General features: G+C 44.5%; 4 protein-coding genes across 4 annotated transcripts; 2 read left to right on the top strand and 2 right to left on the bottom strand.

Moving 5' to 3' along the window:
- Window positions 1-474: 474 nt before the first annotated feature.
- On the top strand, window positions 475-8,184 carry LAJ45_05661 (uncharacterized protein; the record flags this gene model as incomplete). Its single annotated transcript, XM_046115230.1, has 8 exons — window positions 475-849; window positions 958-2,707; window positions 2,793-4,677; window positions 4,743-5,545; window positions 5,623-6,474; window positions 6,528-7,119; window positions 7,188-7,869; window positions 7,936-8,184. 8 exons carry the CDS (start codon window positions 475-477, stop codon window positions 8,182-8,184), a joined length of 7,188 nt encoding a protein of 2,395 aa, XP_045971752.1.
- Window positions 8,185-9,877: 1,693 nt separating this feature from the next.
- Window positions 9,878-12,771, top strand: LAJ45_05660 (uncharacterized protein; the record flags this gene model as incomplete). Its single annotated transcript, XM_046115229.1, has 6 exons — window positions 9,878-10,068; window positions 10,122-10,250; window positions 10,310-10,372; window positions 10,462-12,450; window positions 12,510-12,571; window positions 12,641-12,771. 6 exons carry the CDS (start codon window positions 9,878-9,880, stop codon window positions 12,769-12,771), a joined length of 2,565 nt encoding a protein of 854 aa, XP_045971751.1.
- Window positions 12,772-12,881: 110 nt separating this feature from the next.
- Window positions 12,882-14,244, bottom strand: LAJ45_05659 (uncharacterized protein; the record flags this gene model as incomplete). The annotated part of the gene is made up of 4 exons (XM_046115228.1): window positions 12,882-13,687; window positions 13,746-13,782; window positions 13,831-14,046; window positions 14,110-14,244. The coding sequence occupies 4 exons, from the start codon at window positions 14,242-14,244 to the stop codon at window positions 12,882-12,884; spliced, it is 1,194 nt and encodes a 397-aa protein (XP_045971750.1).
- A 1,474-nt stretch (window positions 14,245-15,718) lies between these two features.
- LAJ45_05658 (uncharacterized protein) lies at window positions 15,719-18,488 on the bottom strand (the record flags this gene model as incomplete). Its single annotated transcript, XM_046115227.1, has 2 exons — window positions 15,719-16,524; window positions 16,577-18,488. The coding sequence occupies 2 exons, from the start codon at window positions 18,486-18,488 to the stop codon at window positions 15,719-15,721; spliced, it is 2,718 nt and encodes a 905-aa protein (XP_045971749.1).
- Between the last annotated feature and the right edge of the window lie 945 nt (window positions 18,489-19,433).

Here is a 19,433-nt window from a genome sequence, read left to right as displayed (position 1 = left end):
CCGCAAATATAGTTCGGATCACGTGCAATATTTCCCAAGTGCACTACAAAGTGAATCACGGCCGAAATCTCCTTAAAAACACAAAGAATCATCATCAGAAGTGATAAGAACGCAACGGGTAGAAGGACTCTGAACGAGGAAGGGTTTGGAGAACCACTTTTCTGATTTGCAAAAGAATGTCTGGATAGCAATCCACTCACAACCCACAAAAGAAAAACATTTACCCTTGAACGGCCTATATTTAAGGATTAATAGGTAGCACCTACAGGCGGGAGAGTACCCCTCTTATTCCTGCAAGCCAGCGCTCTCGCCGCCGCGCAACTCCAAAATACGCCTCGACGCCACCGTGGTGCAAAATTCATGTCAACCGGTTCGTCCTCTTCCCATGGGTCACGCCATGGGAGCTCTCTCTTTTCCAATTCAGAAGCGCAAGCAATACCCTCAGCCTCACCCCGCATTTCTCGAGTTCTTACAATGTCGCAACAATCAGCAGCAGTAGCACCAGAAAGCTCTCCCATGGTGGCTTCCCCAGGGTCTCAGAATTCTGGATCCGGGTTAGGGATGCCAGCAGGTGCAAGTGCTGCTACACTACTCGTGGCTCAAATGTTGACGGGAAATGTTAGTAATGCTGCCACTCCGGCACCATTTGGATTGATTGTCGCTGGGCAGGCAATGGAGGGCGTTGAACAGATCGAGAGTGGGAGGAGTAGCGCTTCTGGTACGGCAACAATAGGGGGTTATCAAGACACGATCGTAGGGGATATTGGAGACCAAGAAATGGAAGCGGTTGGGACTGCTATACCACCCAAAGTTCCAGGATACGAAGATCTGAGGGTACTCTACGTTATTGTATGTGTTCCCCATATCCTATAATAGAAGATTGGTCAAAGGAGAAATCGGTGAGGCAATTCACAAATATACTCCCACCAAGAGGGCTGACTAAAGCCATTAATGTAGAACCACATACAAGTTTACAGGGCAAGGTCTGCAACAAATGGCAAGCCTGTGGTGTTAAAACTTTGCGCCTTAAATCATCTGGATACTCTAGCTCGTCTGCGACATGAGTGGAAACTTCTTTCTCATGGTCCGTCTAGCTCCTCACGCTCATCTATAAATTCCCAATCTTCTTCAACAGGGACGAACGGAACCAATCCAGCGATACAAGGCGGCCCAACAATCTTCCCTTCAAATGCGTCCTCCGTGACCCATAACCTCACATCACTTCCTTATATCGTTCGACCATTTGCTTGGGAATACCTTCCCGATGGTGGCATGGCCCTAGTATATTGCGATGAAAGCACTCACATGACAGTAAGAGAAATGTTTCTGCCCGACTTTCAGCCTTTGACTCTCGGAATCAACAATCTCGAAGGGCTAAGAAGTCCTTCACGCCCAGTTGCAAAACCTCGAACTCAATCGGATTTGATCAAGATTCTTTCGGTATTCTCGAGTGTTGTGCATGTTCTCTCAGTGGCCCACAAAGCTGGAATCACTCACAACAATGTGAATACATTTTCTATTCTCGTTGTTAAAAACCCGAGTGGTAACGCGCCGAAACATTCTGCGGCAAACTCAATCATGGGAAAGCTTGGTGGGTGGCATCTAGCATCTAGGCTAGAACGTGAGGATCCGGGAAGAGGAACGGATGGATCGATGCTGAGGGGACAAAATCCAGCCCCGTTACAATATATTGCGCCTGAATGTACAGGAAGAATGAACAGATCTATTGATTACCGCGCAGACTTCTATTCACTTGGAGTATCACTTTATGAGCTTGTAGTAGGATTTCTACCATTCCGGAGCACGGACCCATTGGAGTTGATACATCAGCATATCGCACAACCGCCAGTACCACCAACCGAGATGAATGCTTCAATCCCATTAGCTGTTTCAGCTGTAATAATGAAGCTATTGCAAAAGAATGCGGAGGATAGATATCAAATCGCATCAGGACTGAAGGCGGATATCGATACGTTGATCAGGCGGATGAGCGAAGGGCGGAGTCTAGAGGGAATGAGGGTTGGAGAATTAGATACAACAAGCCAGTTTGTCATTACTGAGAAGCTTTACGGGAGAGAAGATGCGGTGGAAAAACTTAAGGCGGCATACGAGAGGTGTTCTGTTCAGGGTTGTACCATGGTGGTGGTCAGGGGGGGTTCCGGAGTTGGAAAATCACGACTAGTCAACGAGATACAACGACCAGTGGCAGAAAACAGGGGATATTTTACCGCAGGAAAGTTCGACCAGTATCAACGGGGGTTCACCTTCTTCACATTAGTCCAAGCGCTACAAGACCTTGTGCGGCAAGTCCTCTCAGAGCCACCACAAAGTCTTTCCAGGTGGCGAACAGATACCATCAAAGCTTTAGATGGTGATGCTGCTGCTTTAGTTGACGTTATTCCGGAGCTGAAGTTACTATTGGGCGCGGATTACAAATTTGAACCATTGGCGACTCTGGGCCCAACAGAAAGAGAGAATCGATTTAGGGAAGTTATTGGTCGGTTTTTAGCAGTATTTGGGAGGAAGGGACTGGTGTTATTTTTAGATGATCTGCAGTGGTGCTCTCAGAGCGAGCTGAGTCTAATAGTGGGGATAGCAGACGAGGCGAATAGGCGGATGCGGGAATGGAGAGGCGGGGTCTACAGCACAAATTCGGGACCAAAAGGCAAATGGAACACTAAACACAAGAGGAAACCTACGGCTTGGGGTTTGACACCACTTCAAATACGTTTAACTTATGGGATGTGATGTGCTGACCGGAGGGCTTGTGAGATTTTCCGTTATTGGAATAGGTTTACTACTTATCGGTACTTACAGAGATAATGAAATCGACGAAAATCACCCTCTACCCCCGATGCTGGATTACCTCCAAGAAAACGCCGGCGTGGAGGTAGTGGATATTGAACTAGGGCCTCTCACTCAGGATTCGATTAGAAAGATTATTGGGGATACACTACATCGAGACCCTAACTCTGATAAAGTAAAGAACGATCCAGAAATGCAAACTCTTGTCGAGCTGGTGTATGCCAAGACTCATGGCAATGCATTCTTTGTAATGCAGCTGCTGAAAAGCTTACATAGAGGTGGATATATCACGTTTGATTTTGGGGGTAAAGGTGGTGGACTATGGAGATTCAACTTGACTAGTATCGAGGCGGAAGATTTGCCACCTACTGTAGTGGACTTGCTGGTTAAACAAATGCTCAAGCTGAGTGATACAACTAGAACAGCGATGGTGTTGGCAGCATGCATGGGTACGGATAAGGTCTCGTTACATTCATTGGCAGTTGCTGCTGGGAAAAAGCCGGAGGAAACTGCACAGGACCTTTGGGGCGCGCTGGATGCTGGGTTATTACTACCTACTAGTGGTAACTATAAGATTCCTTTAGCCTTAGGTCGACAACAGGACGGAAATGGAACAGAAGATGGTGGCCCAATTTGCACCCCATATGTAATGGATGAACAGTCCTACTTCCCTCCTAGGTTTTCACCATCACCTTCGGAGCAAGACGACGAAGTCACATACAGGTTTTTACATGACAGAGTCCAACAGGCGGCATATTCGTTGATTCCAGAAGGGGAGAGGCGTGGGGTTCACAGAATGATTGGTACAAGACTACTTGAAAAGGTTCCGGATGAAGATTTGGAAGGTATGCTGTACGAAATCGTCAATCAGCTGAACCATTGGTTGTCTCCATTGGAAAGGGCGGAACGACGGACACTTATGGAACTTAACCTAAGAGCTGGAAAGAAAGCAATCGCTGCTACTGCTTTTGACGCAGCTTTGTCTTACTTTTTGGTGGCAAAGAGTCTGTTGGACGACTATGAGAAAGCTGAGGACGAAATGGCTGAAGGGGGGATGAAGCTGAAGAAACGGTTTAGTATCAATCTAGAGTTGTCACAAGGGCCAACTGCGCAGGCACGTACAACCGCCGACATGGATGAGCTGGCACTTGAAGTCAACTTGTCTTTGATGGAAGGGTACTTTGCACAGAACAGATATGAGGATTCAATCAATCTCGCGGACAAAATTCTACCGCGATGTGCCAAACCTCGGGAGAAAATTCGATGTCTAGTGCACAAGATGAACTGTCTGCTTGTTCAAGGGAGGTTAAATGAATCGATCGAGGCAGGACTCCTGGGATTAAGTGTACTTAACTGGGAGGTACCGCTGGGCGACGAGGAAGCTAAGATCCATGCTACCATGTTGAAACCTAGGATTCTTATGGATATCGCTCAAATCAAGGCCATTGAAAACCTCCATCCCTTGAAGGACGAGAACCTTATCCTGCTCCAAGAGCTTATTTCAACACTACTATTACCTATTTACATGAGTCGCCCTGCACTACTCCCGGCGGTGTGCTTCACCAGTGTGGCTATCAGTCTTGAGTTCGGTATATCGACTGCCGGAGCCTACCCTATGCTGATGACGGGGATAATTCTATCTACCGAGGGTACTCATGAAGCATCTTTAAGAGGACATGCCTTCGGTAGACTGTCTATTGCCCTTGTCGATAGAGAACCTGGAATTTGTGCACTTGCTCCAGCGATTTATGAAACATATGCGGGGCATATTGGGATCTTCCACCAAAGTATGAGCGAAGTTCTTAGATGTTTGCAACAAGCCGTGAGCACAGGAATGGCTATGTTTAATGTCGACTTCACAGTTTTTGCGTTGTGAGTTTCTCCTTTACTGTACGGATACTCTTGGAGGAGGGGCTAATCATTGTGAATTATGATAGGGCGGAAATCCCATCCTTTGGGATGTTTGGTGGTGAGAATCTAGCAGCTGTACACACCAAGATGAACACTACGAAACCCGCTATTCGAAGATTTAAACAACAGACCGGAATGTGGTGGTTAAGCTTGCCATTGCAGTTCTTGCTCAATCTTAGAGGTTTAGGGAACCCAGATCCAATCTGTTTCGAAGGAGAGGAGCTGGGCGATAGTAAAGATCTTATGAAAATCATGAACAGCGAGAGTATAAGCCATATATATCTATACCACATGTACCGTCTGATTATAGCCACCATATACGGATACTACGATATCGCAGCGGATTTGGCAACACACTGCTGCGAGCCGGTGGGGGGCGCGATGGTGGGTGCGTTCTTTGGAGCCCTCACAGAATTTTATTCTTCGATAGCTTATATGGATCGCTATGAAAGAATATCAGACGAAGAGAAGGCTCTACTAGAAAGAAACTGCAAAAACATTCAGATCTGGAGCTTGACCGCAAAAGGAACTTGGTTGCATAAGAGCATTTTGCTAGAGGCAGAAATGATGAGGTGCATCGATCCTGGGAAGCAGCTTGAGATTTTAGACAAATACGACCATGCCATCTCCCTTGCTAATCAAAGTGGGTTTATTCATGATGCTGCTTTAGCGAGCGAACGCTGCGGAACGTGGCTAAAGCCCATCTCGAGAAGAAGGGCTGCGCCGTATTTAAGAGAGGCTGTCAAGGCATATACTTCCTGGGGTGCGACAAATAAAGCTATGGAGCTAAGGAAAAAATTTGCGGAAGATTTGGTATTTAAGGGCCCAGGTATGTTTCTCTAGACATCTTGTCTTATGAAGGGATTACTGAAACCTCTACTGATTTCAAATCGAAATCTCTCTTAGATAATAGGCCAGCTATGCCCAGGATAGAGAGCGACACCATGTCAGCGATAATGGCGAATAATTCAATTAATTCTCCAAGGCCTAGCCCAAGATCTTCGCGTATTTATGCACATGACTATGGATTCGATCAGAATATAATGAACCACCAATCACCCTCACTTTCATCATCAAGAGATTTCTTTGCCCCAGACCCGCACGAGGACGATGCGGCCTCTCATGCATCTTCAAATAGAAATAACGATCCTTCGTCTTTGGGCTCAGAACTGGACTTCCGGACTGTTCTTAAAGCTAGTTTGGTGATTTCCGAAGGTATACATCTCGAGGAGGTTATAGTCAAACTCATGAATAGTGTGCTCCAAACCGCCGGGGCAGATTATGGAGTTTTGATCCTGAAAGAGGATGGGAACCTCCACATAGAGACTGTTGGGTTACTCGACCAGGTGTCGATATTAGAACACGAGCCATTGGAGATGAGGCCAGATTTAGTTCCTATATCCATTGTCAATATCGTCGCCAGCTTAGGAGAACAAATCCTAAAAGATGGCGATGATCCGAAATTCGATTCGGTTTATGGAAGAGACAGTTATTTCACCTCCAAAACGGCCAAAAGTGTTCTTTGCATGCCAATTCAAAACCAACTTAAGACAATGGGAGTACTTTATCTCGAGAATAAGCTCGTAAATCATGCGTTTACAAGACAGAGACAAGAGTTGTTAAACCTTCTTTGCACCCAAGCTGCCGTTACAATTGATAAGGCACGACTTTACAGACAGATGGAGTTGGCAAAGAAGGCGGCAGAGGAAGCTACAGCTGAGAAGTCAAGTTTCTTGGCAAATATGTCGCATGAAATACGTAGGCTCCCCATTCTACAAAACACTCTAAGAGCAAATATTGATTTTTCTTAGGAACTCCATTTAACGCGCTTCTATCTTGTTCCATATTTTTACTGGACACGCCATTATCGGAGCAACAGCGAGAGTATGTAGAAACGATTCGTAATTCTGCTGTTTTAACACTCCAGATCATCGATGGAATCCTGGACTTCTCGAAGATTGAGCACGGGGCGATAGACCTACAAGTCGCGCCGTTTTCTCTACGAGACTGCATCGAAAGTGCTTTGCAACTCGTTGCTGAACCGGCTGCCACAAAGGATTTGGAGTTAGCATTCAGAAATAAGTGCACAAACATCGACATGGTTCACGGGGACCTTACTCGTTTCCGTCAATGCGTTATTAATTTGATCGGAAACGCAGTAAAGTTCACGCAAGAAGGGCATATCCTGGTAACTACGGAGGCCGAAAAGTTGCCAGATAGTGAGAAGTGGAAGTTTCGGGTTTCTGTGGAGGATACCGGGATCGGAATTCCCGAGAGTGCATTCGACCGTCTTTTTAGAGCATTTTCACAAGTGGATACGTCTACACGTCGAACTTATGGGGGCACTGGGCTAGGTTTGGCTATCTCAAAGAAATTGGCTGAGATGATGGGTGGTGATATTTGGTAAGCATTATGTCTTGTTTCCTTAGCGGGTCTTTAGGGTTTAGGCTGATAGGATTAAATTGATACAGGTTCGAGAGTCAAGAGGGGAGGGGTTCAACCTTTCACTTGACTATTATTGGAGATGCTACAGAAAGGAAAGCATGGGGACCTGATAAAAGGCTTCTCGGAAAGAAAGCGATAATTGCGGACAAACATGTTCTTTCGTCCAACATTCTTGCAGACGAGCTTGAGGTGGAAGGTTTGACACTCACTCGGGCCAATACAGCTGAAAAGACCCTCAAGTCTATCCGTGATGCTGGCGTTGGCTATTACGAATTCGCTCTTATTGATTTATCCGTAGACAAAACCTGTCTGGTAGTCGATCAAATCAACAAATTTGATAAGGGTATCAAGGTTATCATGATGTCAAGATTTGGGTTTAACCTGCCCGCTGCGGCGGCGGGTTACAATATTGTATTGACATTTGTCAGGCCAGCACCAAGGGCTCGATATGTTCAGGCTATCCACGATGCCCTAGATCCAAATAGGAAACGAGCCAGCATTCCTACAAGAACCCAGGAATCTGAATTACTGCGATCTCTTGCCAGACGACATCCACTGAATATCTTGCTAGCCGAGGACAACCCAGTAAATACGAGGGTTGCCCTGCAACACCTGAAAAGAATGGGTTATTCAGCAAAACATGCAAAGGATGGGATTGAAGTTTTAGAGATGTGCGAAGTCGCTGCTGAAGAGGGGGCGATGTTCGATGTATGTCTTCCCCAATTTAGTATTGGATTATTTACACTAGACTAACCAATCAACTTCTATTCACAGGTTATTCTGATGGACATCCAAATGCCACGAGCGGATGGAATCGAAACTAGTTTAGAACTTCAAAGAAGATATGCGGATGATGAACGACCTGTTGTCATTGCGCTCACAGCAAATGCCACTGCCAGTGACAGAGAAAAATGCCATGCCGCCGGGATGGTTAGCCATATCGCCAAGCCTATTCTACCCAATGATCTTGCAGCAGCTTTAATGTCGACAAACCCATTGGCCAAAAAATTACCACCGGCATAGGTTGGAACACGAAAATCAAATTGCTAATAGAAGCTCAAAAGTATCGATAATTCAGTCGCTAATACCTGTTTATTTTGTTTTATTCGTCTGCTTCAGTGGACCGAGATAGACTCTTTTGAGGCAGCTCATACACAGTTATGATGCAATGAGAAACTTTTATATCCTGGTTGTGATTTTTTCTTTCGGTTTTTCTCAACCAAGGCATTTTATCAATGGAGTTAATGAACCCTTTGTCGTCCTTTAATGTTTTTCTCGATTTTTATTTTTCTTGTATATGAGCTTTGGGGAGGTGGATGAATGTGTTCTTTGACGGCGTCTAGGATATCAGATGTATACCCTGGGTATTTATTCGCGATTGCATGTCTCTTGTTTTTTAGGGTACTACATGTAGTATTCTATTGTTCCCTTTGTTCTGGTAGATCCTTTGTTTCTTGTATTATTGGCTCCTACCATTTGATGTATAGTTAGTATCGCAGCATGATATCAGAATTTCGTATTTTCATAAGAATTTTCTTTGGGTCATGATGTTAATTCCCTCTCAAAACTATCGAAATTTGTAATTTCTTGGACTAAGAGCATTCCTAATCATACCCGCTCTTTCTCTAAAGTGGGGGTTTATTAGGTCTTCCTTACTCTATTAAGATAGGTGTGTGGTTCAGCATCCAAAGAAACTGACCCTGGATAACTAACGTTGAGGGGCCTTTGATCGATCAATTGACAGAAAGAAGTTGATAAGAGCGGATAAGAACTAATAGAACGCGGGCACGAAATCCCCTTCTGCATCAGCAGGTCAATGTAGTATAATGAAGCGTGAGGGGAAATCAGCCATGAATTTTAGGCGCTGAAGGATGCATGTATTCCTGCAAGTAGAATTGAGTGGTACCTACATGGAGTAGTACTACCCCGATAACGGCTCGGCCCGAGCTATTTGACCACGGGGTTTGCTATATGGAGGGAGAACCCTTGAGCCGAAGTACATAGTTTGGACATCCCAACCTTTGATCACTTATAGCTCACACATATTTTTAATTTTATTATACACCTATCGACTCAATTTCACTTGCTCCTTACTCTATCATCCTACTTAATTACTTTAAAAATCATTTCTTAATTACTGTAGTTATAAAAATATTTCGATTAGGTCTGGTAGTACCGTTCTTGGTTCAGACAGCTCTTGGCACTAAAGTGGTACCGCAAAACCTGAGAATATTCGGTGCGAGATAACAGGGTTATAGGCCTACCAGAGGCAGTCTTTGAACGTCAATACCGCCAAATCTCGAGGGTTGCCAAGGGAAAAAGCTGAGGATCTTCAGGAAAACAGCCCTCTTCTGCAGGATCTAAACAAAATATGGTTTAGCTGGTGGCCTTGGCAACCCTCCGAATAACTCGAGATTTGGCGGTATACAAGTTTTGGTGTACATAGAATATCCCTGCTGCAGCGCAACGAAATTTAAGCTCCCCCACACAGAATAACACCTGAGCACATATCAGGGTAAGGTATTTACCTACATACATGTATCTACCTACATAGAGTACTGCGGACTGCACCCTCTCCAATCCTTCACTCAAAACGCTTTGATAATATTAGAGAGTGAGAGGGGTTGCCAATTAGTTGGTCAAAGTGGCGTAGATCATACAGCACTAGTCGCAGATAATACAGCAGATCTACAGCACTAGGCATGCTGTACTCATTATGTTCGAGTCTCCGATTGTTGTCACAATGAAGCCCAGGCCTAGAACACCCACCTACATGAACTTCAGCTGGCTGCAGAGTTTTGCTGAAAAGCTCTCCGTGAAACATGACCTGTCTTTTCCTGATCAAAGGTCCGACAAGTTCAGCTCACCCGTGAATAGTAGCATGGTCGATCAACAGCTAGATTGTATGTAACTTGACTGAAATTCGGGTATATAAGATGGGAGGAAAAGCGAGTATCTAGGACCAGCATCATCAGAAAGAAAAACTCCACAAACTTCCAAAACATCAGCAATCAGTATCTGTTTAACAGAAGTCAGCGAAATCGCGGTTCAAGGTCTCCTTACCTTTGCTATAAAAAACAATTGATTTGGTAACAATTCCCCAAAATCTAATTCAACGAAAACTCACTGAATTTTGAGAATTTTGAAGTCCCGGTGGATCGATAATCTACACCCCAATTCCAAGATGGAATGTGCCCACGAAATCAATTACGTATCCGCCTCATGGCTAGGCCCCAAACCTTCCAATTCCGAAGAACCCAAAAAAACCCATCAACTTCCCGAAGAAATCTATGAAGCCAGGCTCAAAGAACTCGACAAGCTATATGAAGGAAAGGACCCGGTCCTGGCCCGTGCGGCAGACTACCAGTACTGCATGATCCTCGGTCAGTTGAAAGCCGTGCTGGGAGCATCAATGGATGCAAGCAAGCTGGTCGAGGAATTGGTCGAGAAAAAAGGCGCGAAAAGACTCGTCGTAAGCAGCAAAAACCTTCCCGAAATCTTTGCGGGTTGGGTTAGTACTATCACGGGTCTCCAGAAGCCGGAGCGTGATATACGACTCACGACTGCTGCTGGTATTGCACGCCACACGAGGACGTTCCTCAAGAGATACCTTGTGAACAGTGACACGAACGTATTTATACACCCCGACTCCAAGCCCGGGGAGTTCGAGGGTATCATCGCTGTCATTGCAATGATAGTAGAGAGCATTGAAATCATGCAGAGTCAATATAGAACGGGGAAACTAGCCACGGGTGTGAAGCCTTTCAAGTCACGATTTGTACTCGAAACCTGTACAACCTACAAAAAGGAGATGATTGCAAAAGGGTGGTGCCCTTTTGTACTTCGCAAGCTTGAAAGTATGACTGCGGTAGTATACGCCATGAACCACAAACCGGTACCTTCACTCAATGGTCATCAAAATTGCACTGAACTTCGTTGCGAGGGTAACGTAGTCATAGGGGACACTTCTGCTGAGCATTACCCCCGGGACTGTTGTTGTGGGAATATAAAACCTCCATTTAAGGAGGTACTTCAATCTCTTGATTTGAAGACAGAGAGTATTCCTGTCTTGAAACTCTATCCAGCGGCCAACGGGAACGAAGACCGCTTGAAAGTTGAGAAGGTCACGAAAGATTCGGAAGAAATTTACGTTGCGGTTTCTCATGTATGGTCAGATGGGCTTCGAGGTAGCACGAAAGACGGATTGCCGACATGTCAGCTCGAAAGGATTGACAGGCTGGTTCGTAAGATCGCACCTGAAGGGAATGGTGCGTTCTGGGTGGATGCAATTTGTATCCCCGATGATAAGAGAGACGAGGGAATCCGATTGATGGGGAAAACATATAAAGGGGCAGCAAAGGTTTTGGTAATCGACGCCGGAATACGTGGATTATCCACGAAGGCACCACACGAAAAAAAGCTGCTACGGATTTTGACGTCAGTTTGGATGCAGAGACTTTGGACTTTACAGGAAGCAATCTATGCTAAAGAAATGGTTTTTGAATTTCGGGACGGACTCGTACCAGCCTCTGAAATATTGCCTGAAAAAATGACTTGTCTCCAGGGTCACCTAGCTATCGACTTCTATCAACTCACAATGCATATGCCGGGTTCCAACCCTTACAGCAATATTTGGGATATTTCTCGAGCGCTTGCCACAAGAGCTGCTGGTAGAGTAGATGATGAGACTCTTGCTGTTATCGACTTGATCCATGATGGCGAAATCAGTTCCTACGAATTGGCAAATACCAATTACTCCGATGAAAATATACTTGCTGGAACACCCAAAAGACAGGCCCAAACGATAAAGTCTGCCTGGGCAGCCAAGGAGAGGATGAAAACTTTTTTGACCAATATTCCCAAACTTCCCAGGAATACACCTTTCTTGATAGGCCCAAAACTCCAGGACCCTGGTTTCCGCTGGGCGCCAGAGTCATTCATGACAACACAGGGAGTAATGGAGGATATAACTCCGACGAAAGAACATGTTACAGCTACAAAAGATGGACTCGATTGTAATCTCATGTGCTTCGAATTTGAGAAAACTACTATAAAAACCTCAGAGCCGAGGGGCGATGAGAAGAAGAAACGGTGGTTATTCCAAGCCAAGGATGTCAATGAAAAAGATGTCTTCTATGAGATGCTGATTAAGACATCGGATGCTCCATTCTCCTGCAATACTTTCATAATACCTTATACACTTAACCCTGGGGATAAGGCCTACTGTATTGTTGGGATGTTGGAGAAGGGTACTGGGAAGGAGAACGCCTGTGAAGACGGCTCAACGAGGTATAATTGCAGATACAAAGGATTAGTCACTGTATTAGCCTTGAGAAAACCCCCGACAGATGGACTCATCAAAGCGACCAGCGCCAAGCTCAACTTACGTCTGACGTGAGAGTCTTTAACGGTAAGCTCCCTTATCCTATTTACTCCTTTGATATAATAGATGAATACATATTGAGCTTACATTCGCCAGGCCAGGAAAAGCATGTAGCTTGGGAGTATGGGGCTAAAATCTACACATCAGATCTTGGGCTGTATTTTTGTTTGATATCATTTATGACCTTTAACGTTGTTCTGTTTTTCAATTTGTATTGTCTGATTTGAATATAAGAAGTTTGTACTGGGTCAGAGAATATGGATGTCACCGGTCCCAGGTAGTTTTGCACCTTTATTCTAAATAAGGGATTGAACCTCAATATCAATTGCCTTTAAATCTATAGTTCGTCCTTGGCTTGGTCTTTGACCACTCGCTGTACTGGTACCTCCAACCCCCTTTTCACCAAGCTGCTGATGATCTCAAAGACAACTTGTGCTGCCACCAACGCAGTGTTCTCCGCATGATCATAAGCTGGGGAAACTTCCACCATATCTACACCTACTAAATTCAACCCCTCAATACCCCGCAAAATTCTTACCAGTTCTCTCACAGTCCAACCACCCGGCTCCGGTGTTCCAGTTCCAGGCGCAAGCCCAGGATCAATAACATCAATATCAATGCTCAAATATACAGGAATCTCGGTACCAAGAGTGGTCATAATCCTCTCAATGATGCCTTTTGCGCCGATATCGTCAATATCGTCTGTGGAGATTCGCTCCCACCCCATTGAGGAATCATCTTCGTAGTCATCCCACCCGTCGCCGTTGAGGCGGGTGCGGAGGCCAGCGTGTATATTTTTGTGAACTGTGGAGTTTATGAGGAGGCCTTCTTGGTAGGCGAGATGGAACATGGAACCATGGTTGAAGGCCGACTGTTCCGAGGGCCAGTTTGATGGGTACTTTGAAGGGTGCCAAGTATCAAGGTGAGCATCAAAATGTAGGACTGCAACAGGCCCGTACACTTCTTTCAGTGCCCTTAACGCCGGAAGTGCAATTGAGTGGTCACCGCCCAACGTAATGAGTGTTGGCGGCTTTTTGCCATTGTCATTTTGAGTTGAATAGAAGCTCTGTCTGCCAAGTAACTCGCGGAACGCTTCGGTCATCTGGAGCAGCGCCAATTCGTTATCGAAAGGTGTGATAGGTACTGTTGGAGTTCTGATCAGTAAAATCATTTTAACAGATATTAAGGAGCTGTCTCATACTATCACCGCAATCAAGAATGCGGGGCCACGACATGTACTATCCCCTAATTAGACTGCGTTTATGAACTTGATCTTGGAGACCAACTGGGTTTATTCCAGCCTTTGCATTGAAGCTTCTGAACCCCACTTGTCTGGCAGATGCAGCTCTGATAGCTTTTGGCCCGAACCTCGCACCGGGACGGTATGTCACTGCCGTATCGAACGGCGCTCCAAGGATGGCAATATCGAACTTCTCGTGAGGTGTTGTGAGACACCTGACATATGGAAGATGTGCGAATGTAGATATTCCAGAGAAAGCATACTATTTATTTTAATATTTTAAATCTGAAATAGAGAAAAAATGAATTGGGTGGTCGGCACATACATCAACTCCCCATTTTCTGTGGAGCTCTTCTAATACGGAAGCTTCAGTTTCCTCATCATTAATATGACTATGACACACGCTTTGGGAGACAACCGATAGTAGGACGCTGTACTCGAGAATCCGTTTTACGAACATCTTGTGTACATAAGTATTGGAATTATGTATACGTCGTAAGGGGATCTTAATTCAACGGCAATTGATTTCGAGCGGGGTCTTAAATCAACCCCACTTCCAACTTCGCCACATATACTTATCGCTGCCGGTCTTGAAACGGGTACTTGCTTACCAGCAAAAGAACCAACTGAGCTGACGGAAACAGGGATTATTTGTATGAGAGAACGGCGCCACTCCATACAAATTATCCTTGCCCTGAGTAGCTGGTCCTTTTGCTGGTAAGCAAGCACGTCCAAACTAGAGTAGTCTAACGGTGACACTGGCACTGCCACTGCCACTGCCACTGCCAAGCAGATCTTTGGACATACTGACTTGGCACTTTTTGACTGCATGGATGGCCAAGCCAGTCCATCCAAACATTCGACTGAAGTGGACTGAATGAAGCACCTACATGTATTTAAGTTTATTATTATGATGTTTATGATACCTGAACCAAGCCGAAAATGTTTTTGGTTACTATGGTTTTAATAAACGGTAAAGGTGACCCTTGGATTTACACACATACATGTACGTACCATACGTACCATACCGCAACCTCGTGATGTTCTACCAGATGAGGTACTAAACCCACCAGATCTCTTGGTACATTAACTCAGGAAATCCCCATACCGTAGGGTAGCCATAATCGATACAGTCACGGATTATCACTCGCCCAAAAACCCTTCTGCTCAACGGAAGATCTGGATTTGAGGTGAATAATGAAGGGGGATAAAACAGTGGTCCCTCGATAATGGGTTCTAATCATCCCGCCTCCGTTTCATCTAATAACCTCCATTACTGCTGTATATATTTTCGACTAGAATCGCAGACCTGAAAGCGTGGCTTTAGTTATATCTGAATTCGCTTTCATCAAAACCTCTGAAATGCGATTTTTCCGTTCTATTGTCCCTTCGAGCTTCTGTCTACCGGGACGGAGGCTGATAGACTACGCTTAGACTCTTACATAGTACTGTGCACTTCTAGCTCCTGGTCATAGCCCTAGTTCATTCCAGATCATTCACCAGTGTTGAGAAGCCCGCAATTCCGAGAATCTCAGACTTCACCTACAGGGAAATCAATATTAACTTTGAACATTTCGCAATTTTACACCACAAGTGTACATTTGAAACCTCCAAATCACAGATAAGCACAAAATCTGCCTGTTTTTTGTCAAATTATAGTATTAGCTACTTAAGTACTTAGGTAGTTACACAATCAAAGCAGGGAAGAAAGAATTAAGTTCTCCAACACCTAGAGATACTAGTATCTTTATCTCCCTTCTTTCCCAGATAGGTTTCAAAGCGTTGCTAACAAATCAATAGTCGTAGTAGCTAAAGAGAAGTTCTTAGCACCAGAACAGCCAAAAGACCCTTGATCCAGTCTCTCAAGAGTGAGACACTAATTTTCATCTTTCTTTTGACTATTGTCGTATAAAGTAGTTTAATAAGTCACAGAATTAGGAAGTCGTCCCCTGGAAACCGTTCTCCAGAGCCCATTCAAAGGGCGGCCATTTTGGCTCTGCTGCCCTGTTTTTCAAATCAAGCCCCTCTTCACTTTCGAATGAATCTGTTGAATCTCCTAATGTAAAATGGTAGCTTTTGCTCTTCACCTTGGCTCTATATAGAGTCGTATTGGTTTTTGAATCTGGTATCCACGATGTACTAGTACTAGAGCTACCTTTTGCGGTATCAATGGGTTGCTTACGTTTTCGGAAACTAGGAGGCGCTTCCTCGGGGCTCCTTTCTAGCTTATTCTTGCTACCCGATAGATAAGTTTCCCAGGTTTGATGAAAGATTTCTGGTTCCTGATGAAACTTTGCGGAGTACTGATAGGAAGTTTTTTGTTTTCCCTTCAAATGCTCATCCTCGCCGGCAATCTTTGGCGTGGTTGCTGTTGTTGGATACTGATCATTGAGATCAGATTCGATAAGTTCGATGGGGTTGGTACACGTTCCAGAATCTTCCCACATCTCAGATGAGTGACTCTGGTCATCATTTGAACTCTCGTATTTATATGTGAGGTCGCTCTCGCTTGTGGTGGGCTCCATTCTAGTGACAGCTCCTAGTTTCATAAGCGGCAGCCATTCATTGTTGGCCTTAAGACCTATCGATTTTATGGATCGTTTCGTTTCGCTAAACTCCCCAGTCGATGAAATGTCTTCACTCTCAGAAGTATAATTGCTATGGTAAGAGGTGTCACCGGGGCCCGTGTCACCTAACTCGGGCACTTGGGAATACTTCTGAGTGCGGAACTGCGAGGATTCTACCTTTGTGATTAGTTGAGAGCGTTGTGATACAGTAAATATGATACTTACCCGATATCTTATTAGGTATAACCTTTTCTTCACGACTTGATACCCCGAGACATTCCTCCAACGTGCGACCCTTGGCGTTCTTTCTCATGTACCCGTTCCATGATTTATCCTTACAAAAATGCCAGCCTTTCTCGAGCCCCTTGCTTTCCAGTTCCTTAAGATATTGATCACGATATTCCTTTGTCTGCATTGCAAGATATTCGTGGACCTTGAGTTTTCTGGTCGAACCACTTATGATATCCATGATTTCGCCAGTAGTCCAGCCGGGATTCTTGATGCAAATCATCATTTTTTTCAAAGAATCCTCCCCCAATATACCCTTTAATGTTTTTAAATCACTAACTGGGGAGAATTTATAAAATTCATAATTCTTCTCATCGAGAAAGCCACTCGGTTCAGCTGCAACCTCCCCTTCCCAAGCAGGATAGCCCAGCCTAAATACAGCATCTTCCCTAGACAAAGATAAATAAGACTCTTGATCTGCAGCTTTCATGATTCCTAATGCGTCTTTGGAGGGAATTTTGAAATAACCATCAATTCCAAAACTGGTAAACAGTTCCTTTAGAATGTTTGGGTCCTGTCCTAGAGGACTGATGCGCTTAGATTTCATGTAATCCCGATTGTATTTTTGCGCAGATTTTTCCAAATAGAACTCCTCCATTTTGGCACCTCCAGACGCAAGTATCCCTGCAGCCTCAATAGCATCATAATGCTCATTCGTGCTAAAGTCTTCAAATCGGGCTTTGACCGAGGATTCTTTCCCAAGAAAATTGGTACGGATGTACTGAACTAGGTCCGGATAGATTGAAGTATGCAAAGTGGATTCTCTTTTATCGCCGATGCGTTGGAATTTGTAACCATCATTTCCGTGGTTATTTTTCTGATTTAAGAGCTGGTTCATAGGTGGACTTCCGGTCCTGATAACTAAATCCGTGAAGCCATGTCCAACTGGGAATGACGCAACCACATGCAGCGCTTTGATAATTCCTATTAAAAGACCCCGTTCCCATAAATGTTCCTTATTCTCTCTCCCATTATTATCATACCTACTAACACCAGAGAAGATGTTGAAGATAGACCCGGACTTGAAAAAGACACCACACCCAATATTCCCAGTCCCTTCATCATATTTAGCACAAATGTGGACGATAAGCGTCTTCGAGAGTTCTGTAAAGGTTGTATACGACCTGTAAAACATAGGGTTCCCAGAGAGCGTGAAGTCCACCTCTCCGCGGTAGTCAACACTGGGTACAAACATAAGATAAGGGTACTTTCTCAAGAAATCCATTCCTATCAAACAGACAGGATTCCCAAATGCACAGGATTGATAGGGAGGCCCTGGATCAAGCAAGACTGCAGTATCAATAGGAAACCTCCGGGCACCAGCCCCGTGAAGACCTGCATTTTTGTCATTCCGTTCAAAATCCCAAAATATGAGATCGAATTTAACGTCTTTACGATGACCAGGAACCATGCGTACACCGCCATTGGTTGGTTGAAGAAAATATCCATGTCTAGCATAATTTCTGTCTCTTTTCTCCCCAAGGCTCATGGGGATAACTGTGTAGTCCGAATCAGGAACTATAAGGCAGCGGATGATCCTCTGGTTTTTGAGAGGAACATCTTCAACCCACATATCATATGGGGCTCTTTTGTGTTGAACATGTTGAAGTAATTGATATTCCGGAGGAGTTGCGAGAACACAAGATATCCCAGTGGGGCCCTCTCTAGTGGACTTTAGGAAGCGTTCGTGAATAACGATAGATCCCTCGGGGGTACCCCTAGTGGCCACAGTGATAAAGCTTTCTGCATTGTCGATGGTTGGCTCTGGAATAGCCTTGGACGCCCTTTCGGGAGTTTCGTGAGACTCGAAACATTGTCCAGGTGTCTTTCTATGGACGATCTTGCTCATCTTCTTAGAAGCTAAATGTTACCGCGTTAGTATACTCAGTTATTCAATTTATGTTGATGGAAGATTATAGGTGTTGACATGCACATATATGCATAGGTATATATGCAGCACGTATTTAACTTACTGTTTACTGAACTGTTGGGACGATTAATCCTATTTATTAGGGCTCGGTAGATTTGGGTATCTATTCCGATCAAAGGAAGATGATGGTTCTGTATTTTTTGGTGAAGGTAATACTGGTTGAGTAGCTACGTAGAGATGGTGGGAGGTCAGGTGTAGAAAGCGAGTTATAGTGTCAGTTCACGTACATGTGCATACGTGTAAGGTTTTGTCAAACCAGAGCCACATGTAAGCTTAGAGAACACACGTACACAGGCTAATTGGCCAAACTATTAATTCAGTAATCTTAAGCCTCGGGTATGCGACATGAAATATACGCATAAGTACATGTATGTAATGTAGTTCTTGGACCAAAACCGGCCAAAATGGGCAACCTCCCTATATCTTGTAGTTATAACCTATTAATTACCACAGAACTTTTAGGATAGATAGATCTCTAAATAGTATAAACTTCTTCGTTGTAATCGCGAAGCATTTTTATTGACGAATAGAAGCACATACGTACATGCACGCAATACAACATATAGACAAATAACTACCCCCCCGAGCTAGATAGGATTCAGAAAGGGAGGGAGTTGACCTTAAACAAATACCAACAGAATTGCACGTATTCTTGTATATATATCGACCTTGAGTACCCAGATACTACATGTACAGTCGCAAGCTCACTATGCCGGGTCTCAATATCCCGGATCCCTTGCTGTCCCGTACGAAATCCTCTGGGATTTTAATTCTCTTACTGCAAAATCAATTTGCTATCCCGGATTTCTCGTGAATATTTGCTATCCCGTATGGAAATTGCCTGGTTCTTGGAATCCAGCATAG

Source organism: Morchella importuna (genome assembly GCF_003444635.1).
Source record: "Morchella importuna strain M04M26 chromosome Unknown Morimp01GS015, whole genome shotgun sequence".
Taxonomy (NCBI): Eukaryota; Fungi; Ascomycota; class Pezizomycetes; order Pezizales; family Morchellaceae; genus Morchella; species Morchella importuna.
This window is presented reverse-complemented; position numbering and strand designations above follow the sequence as displayed.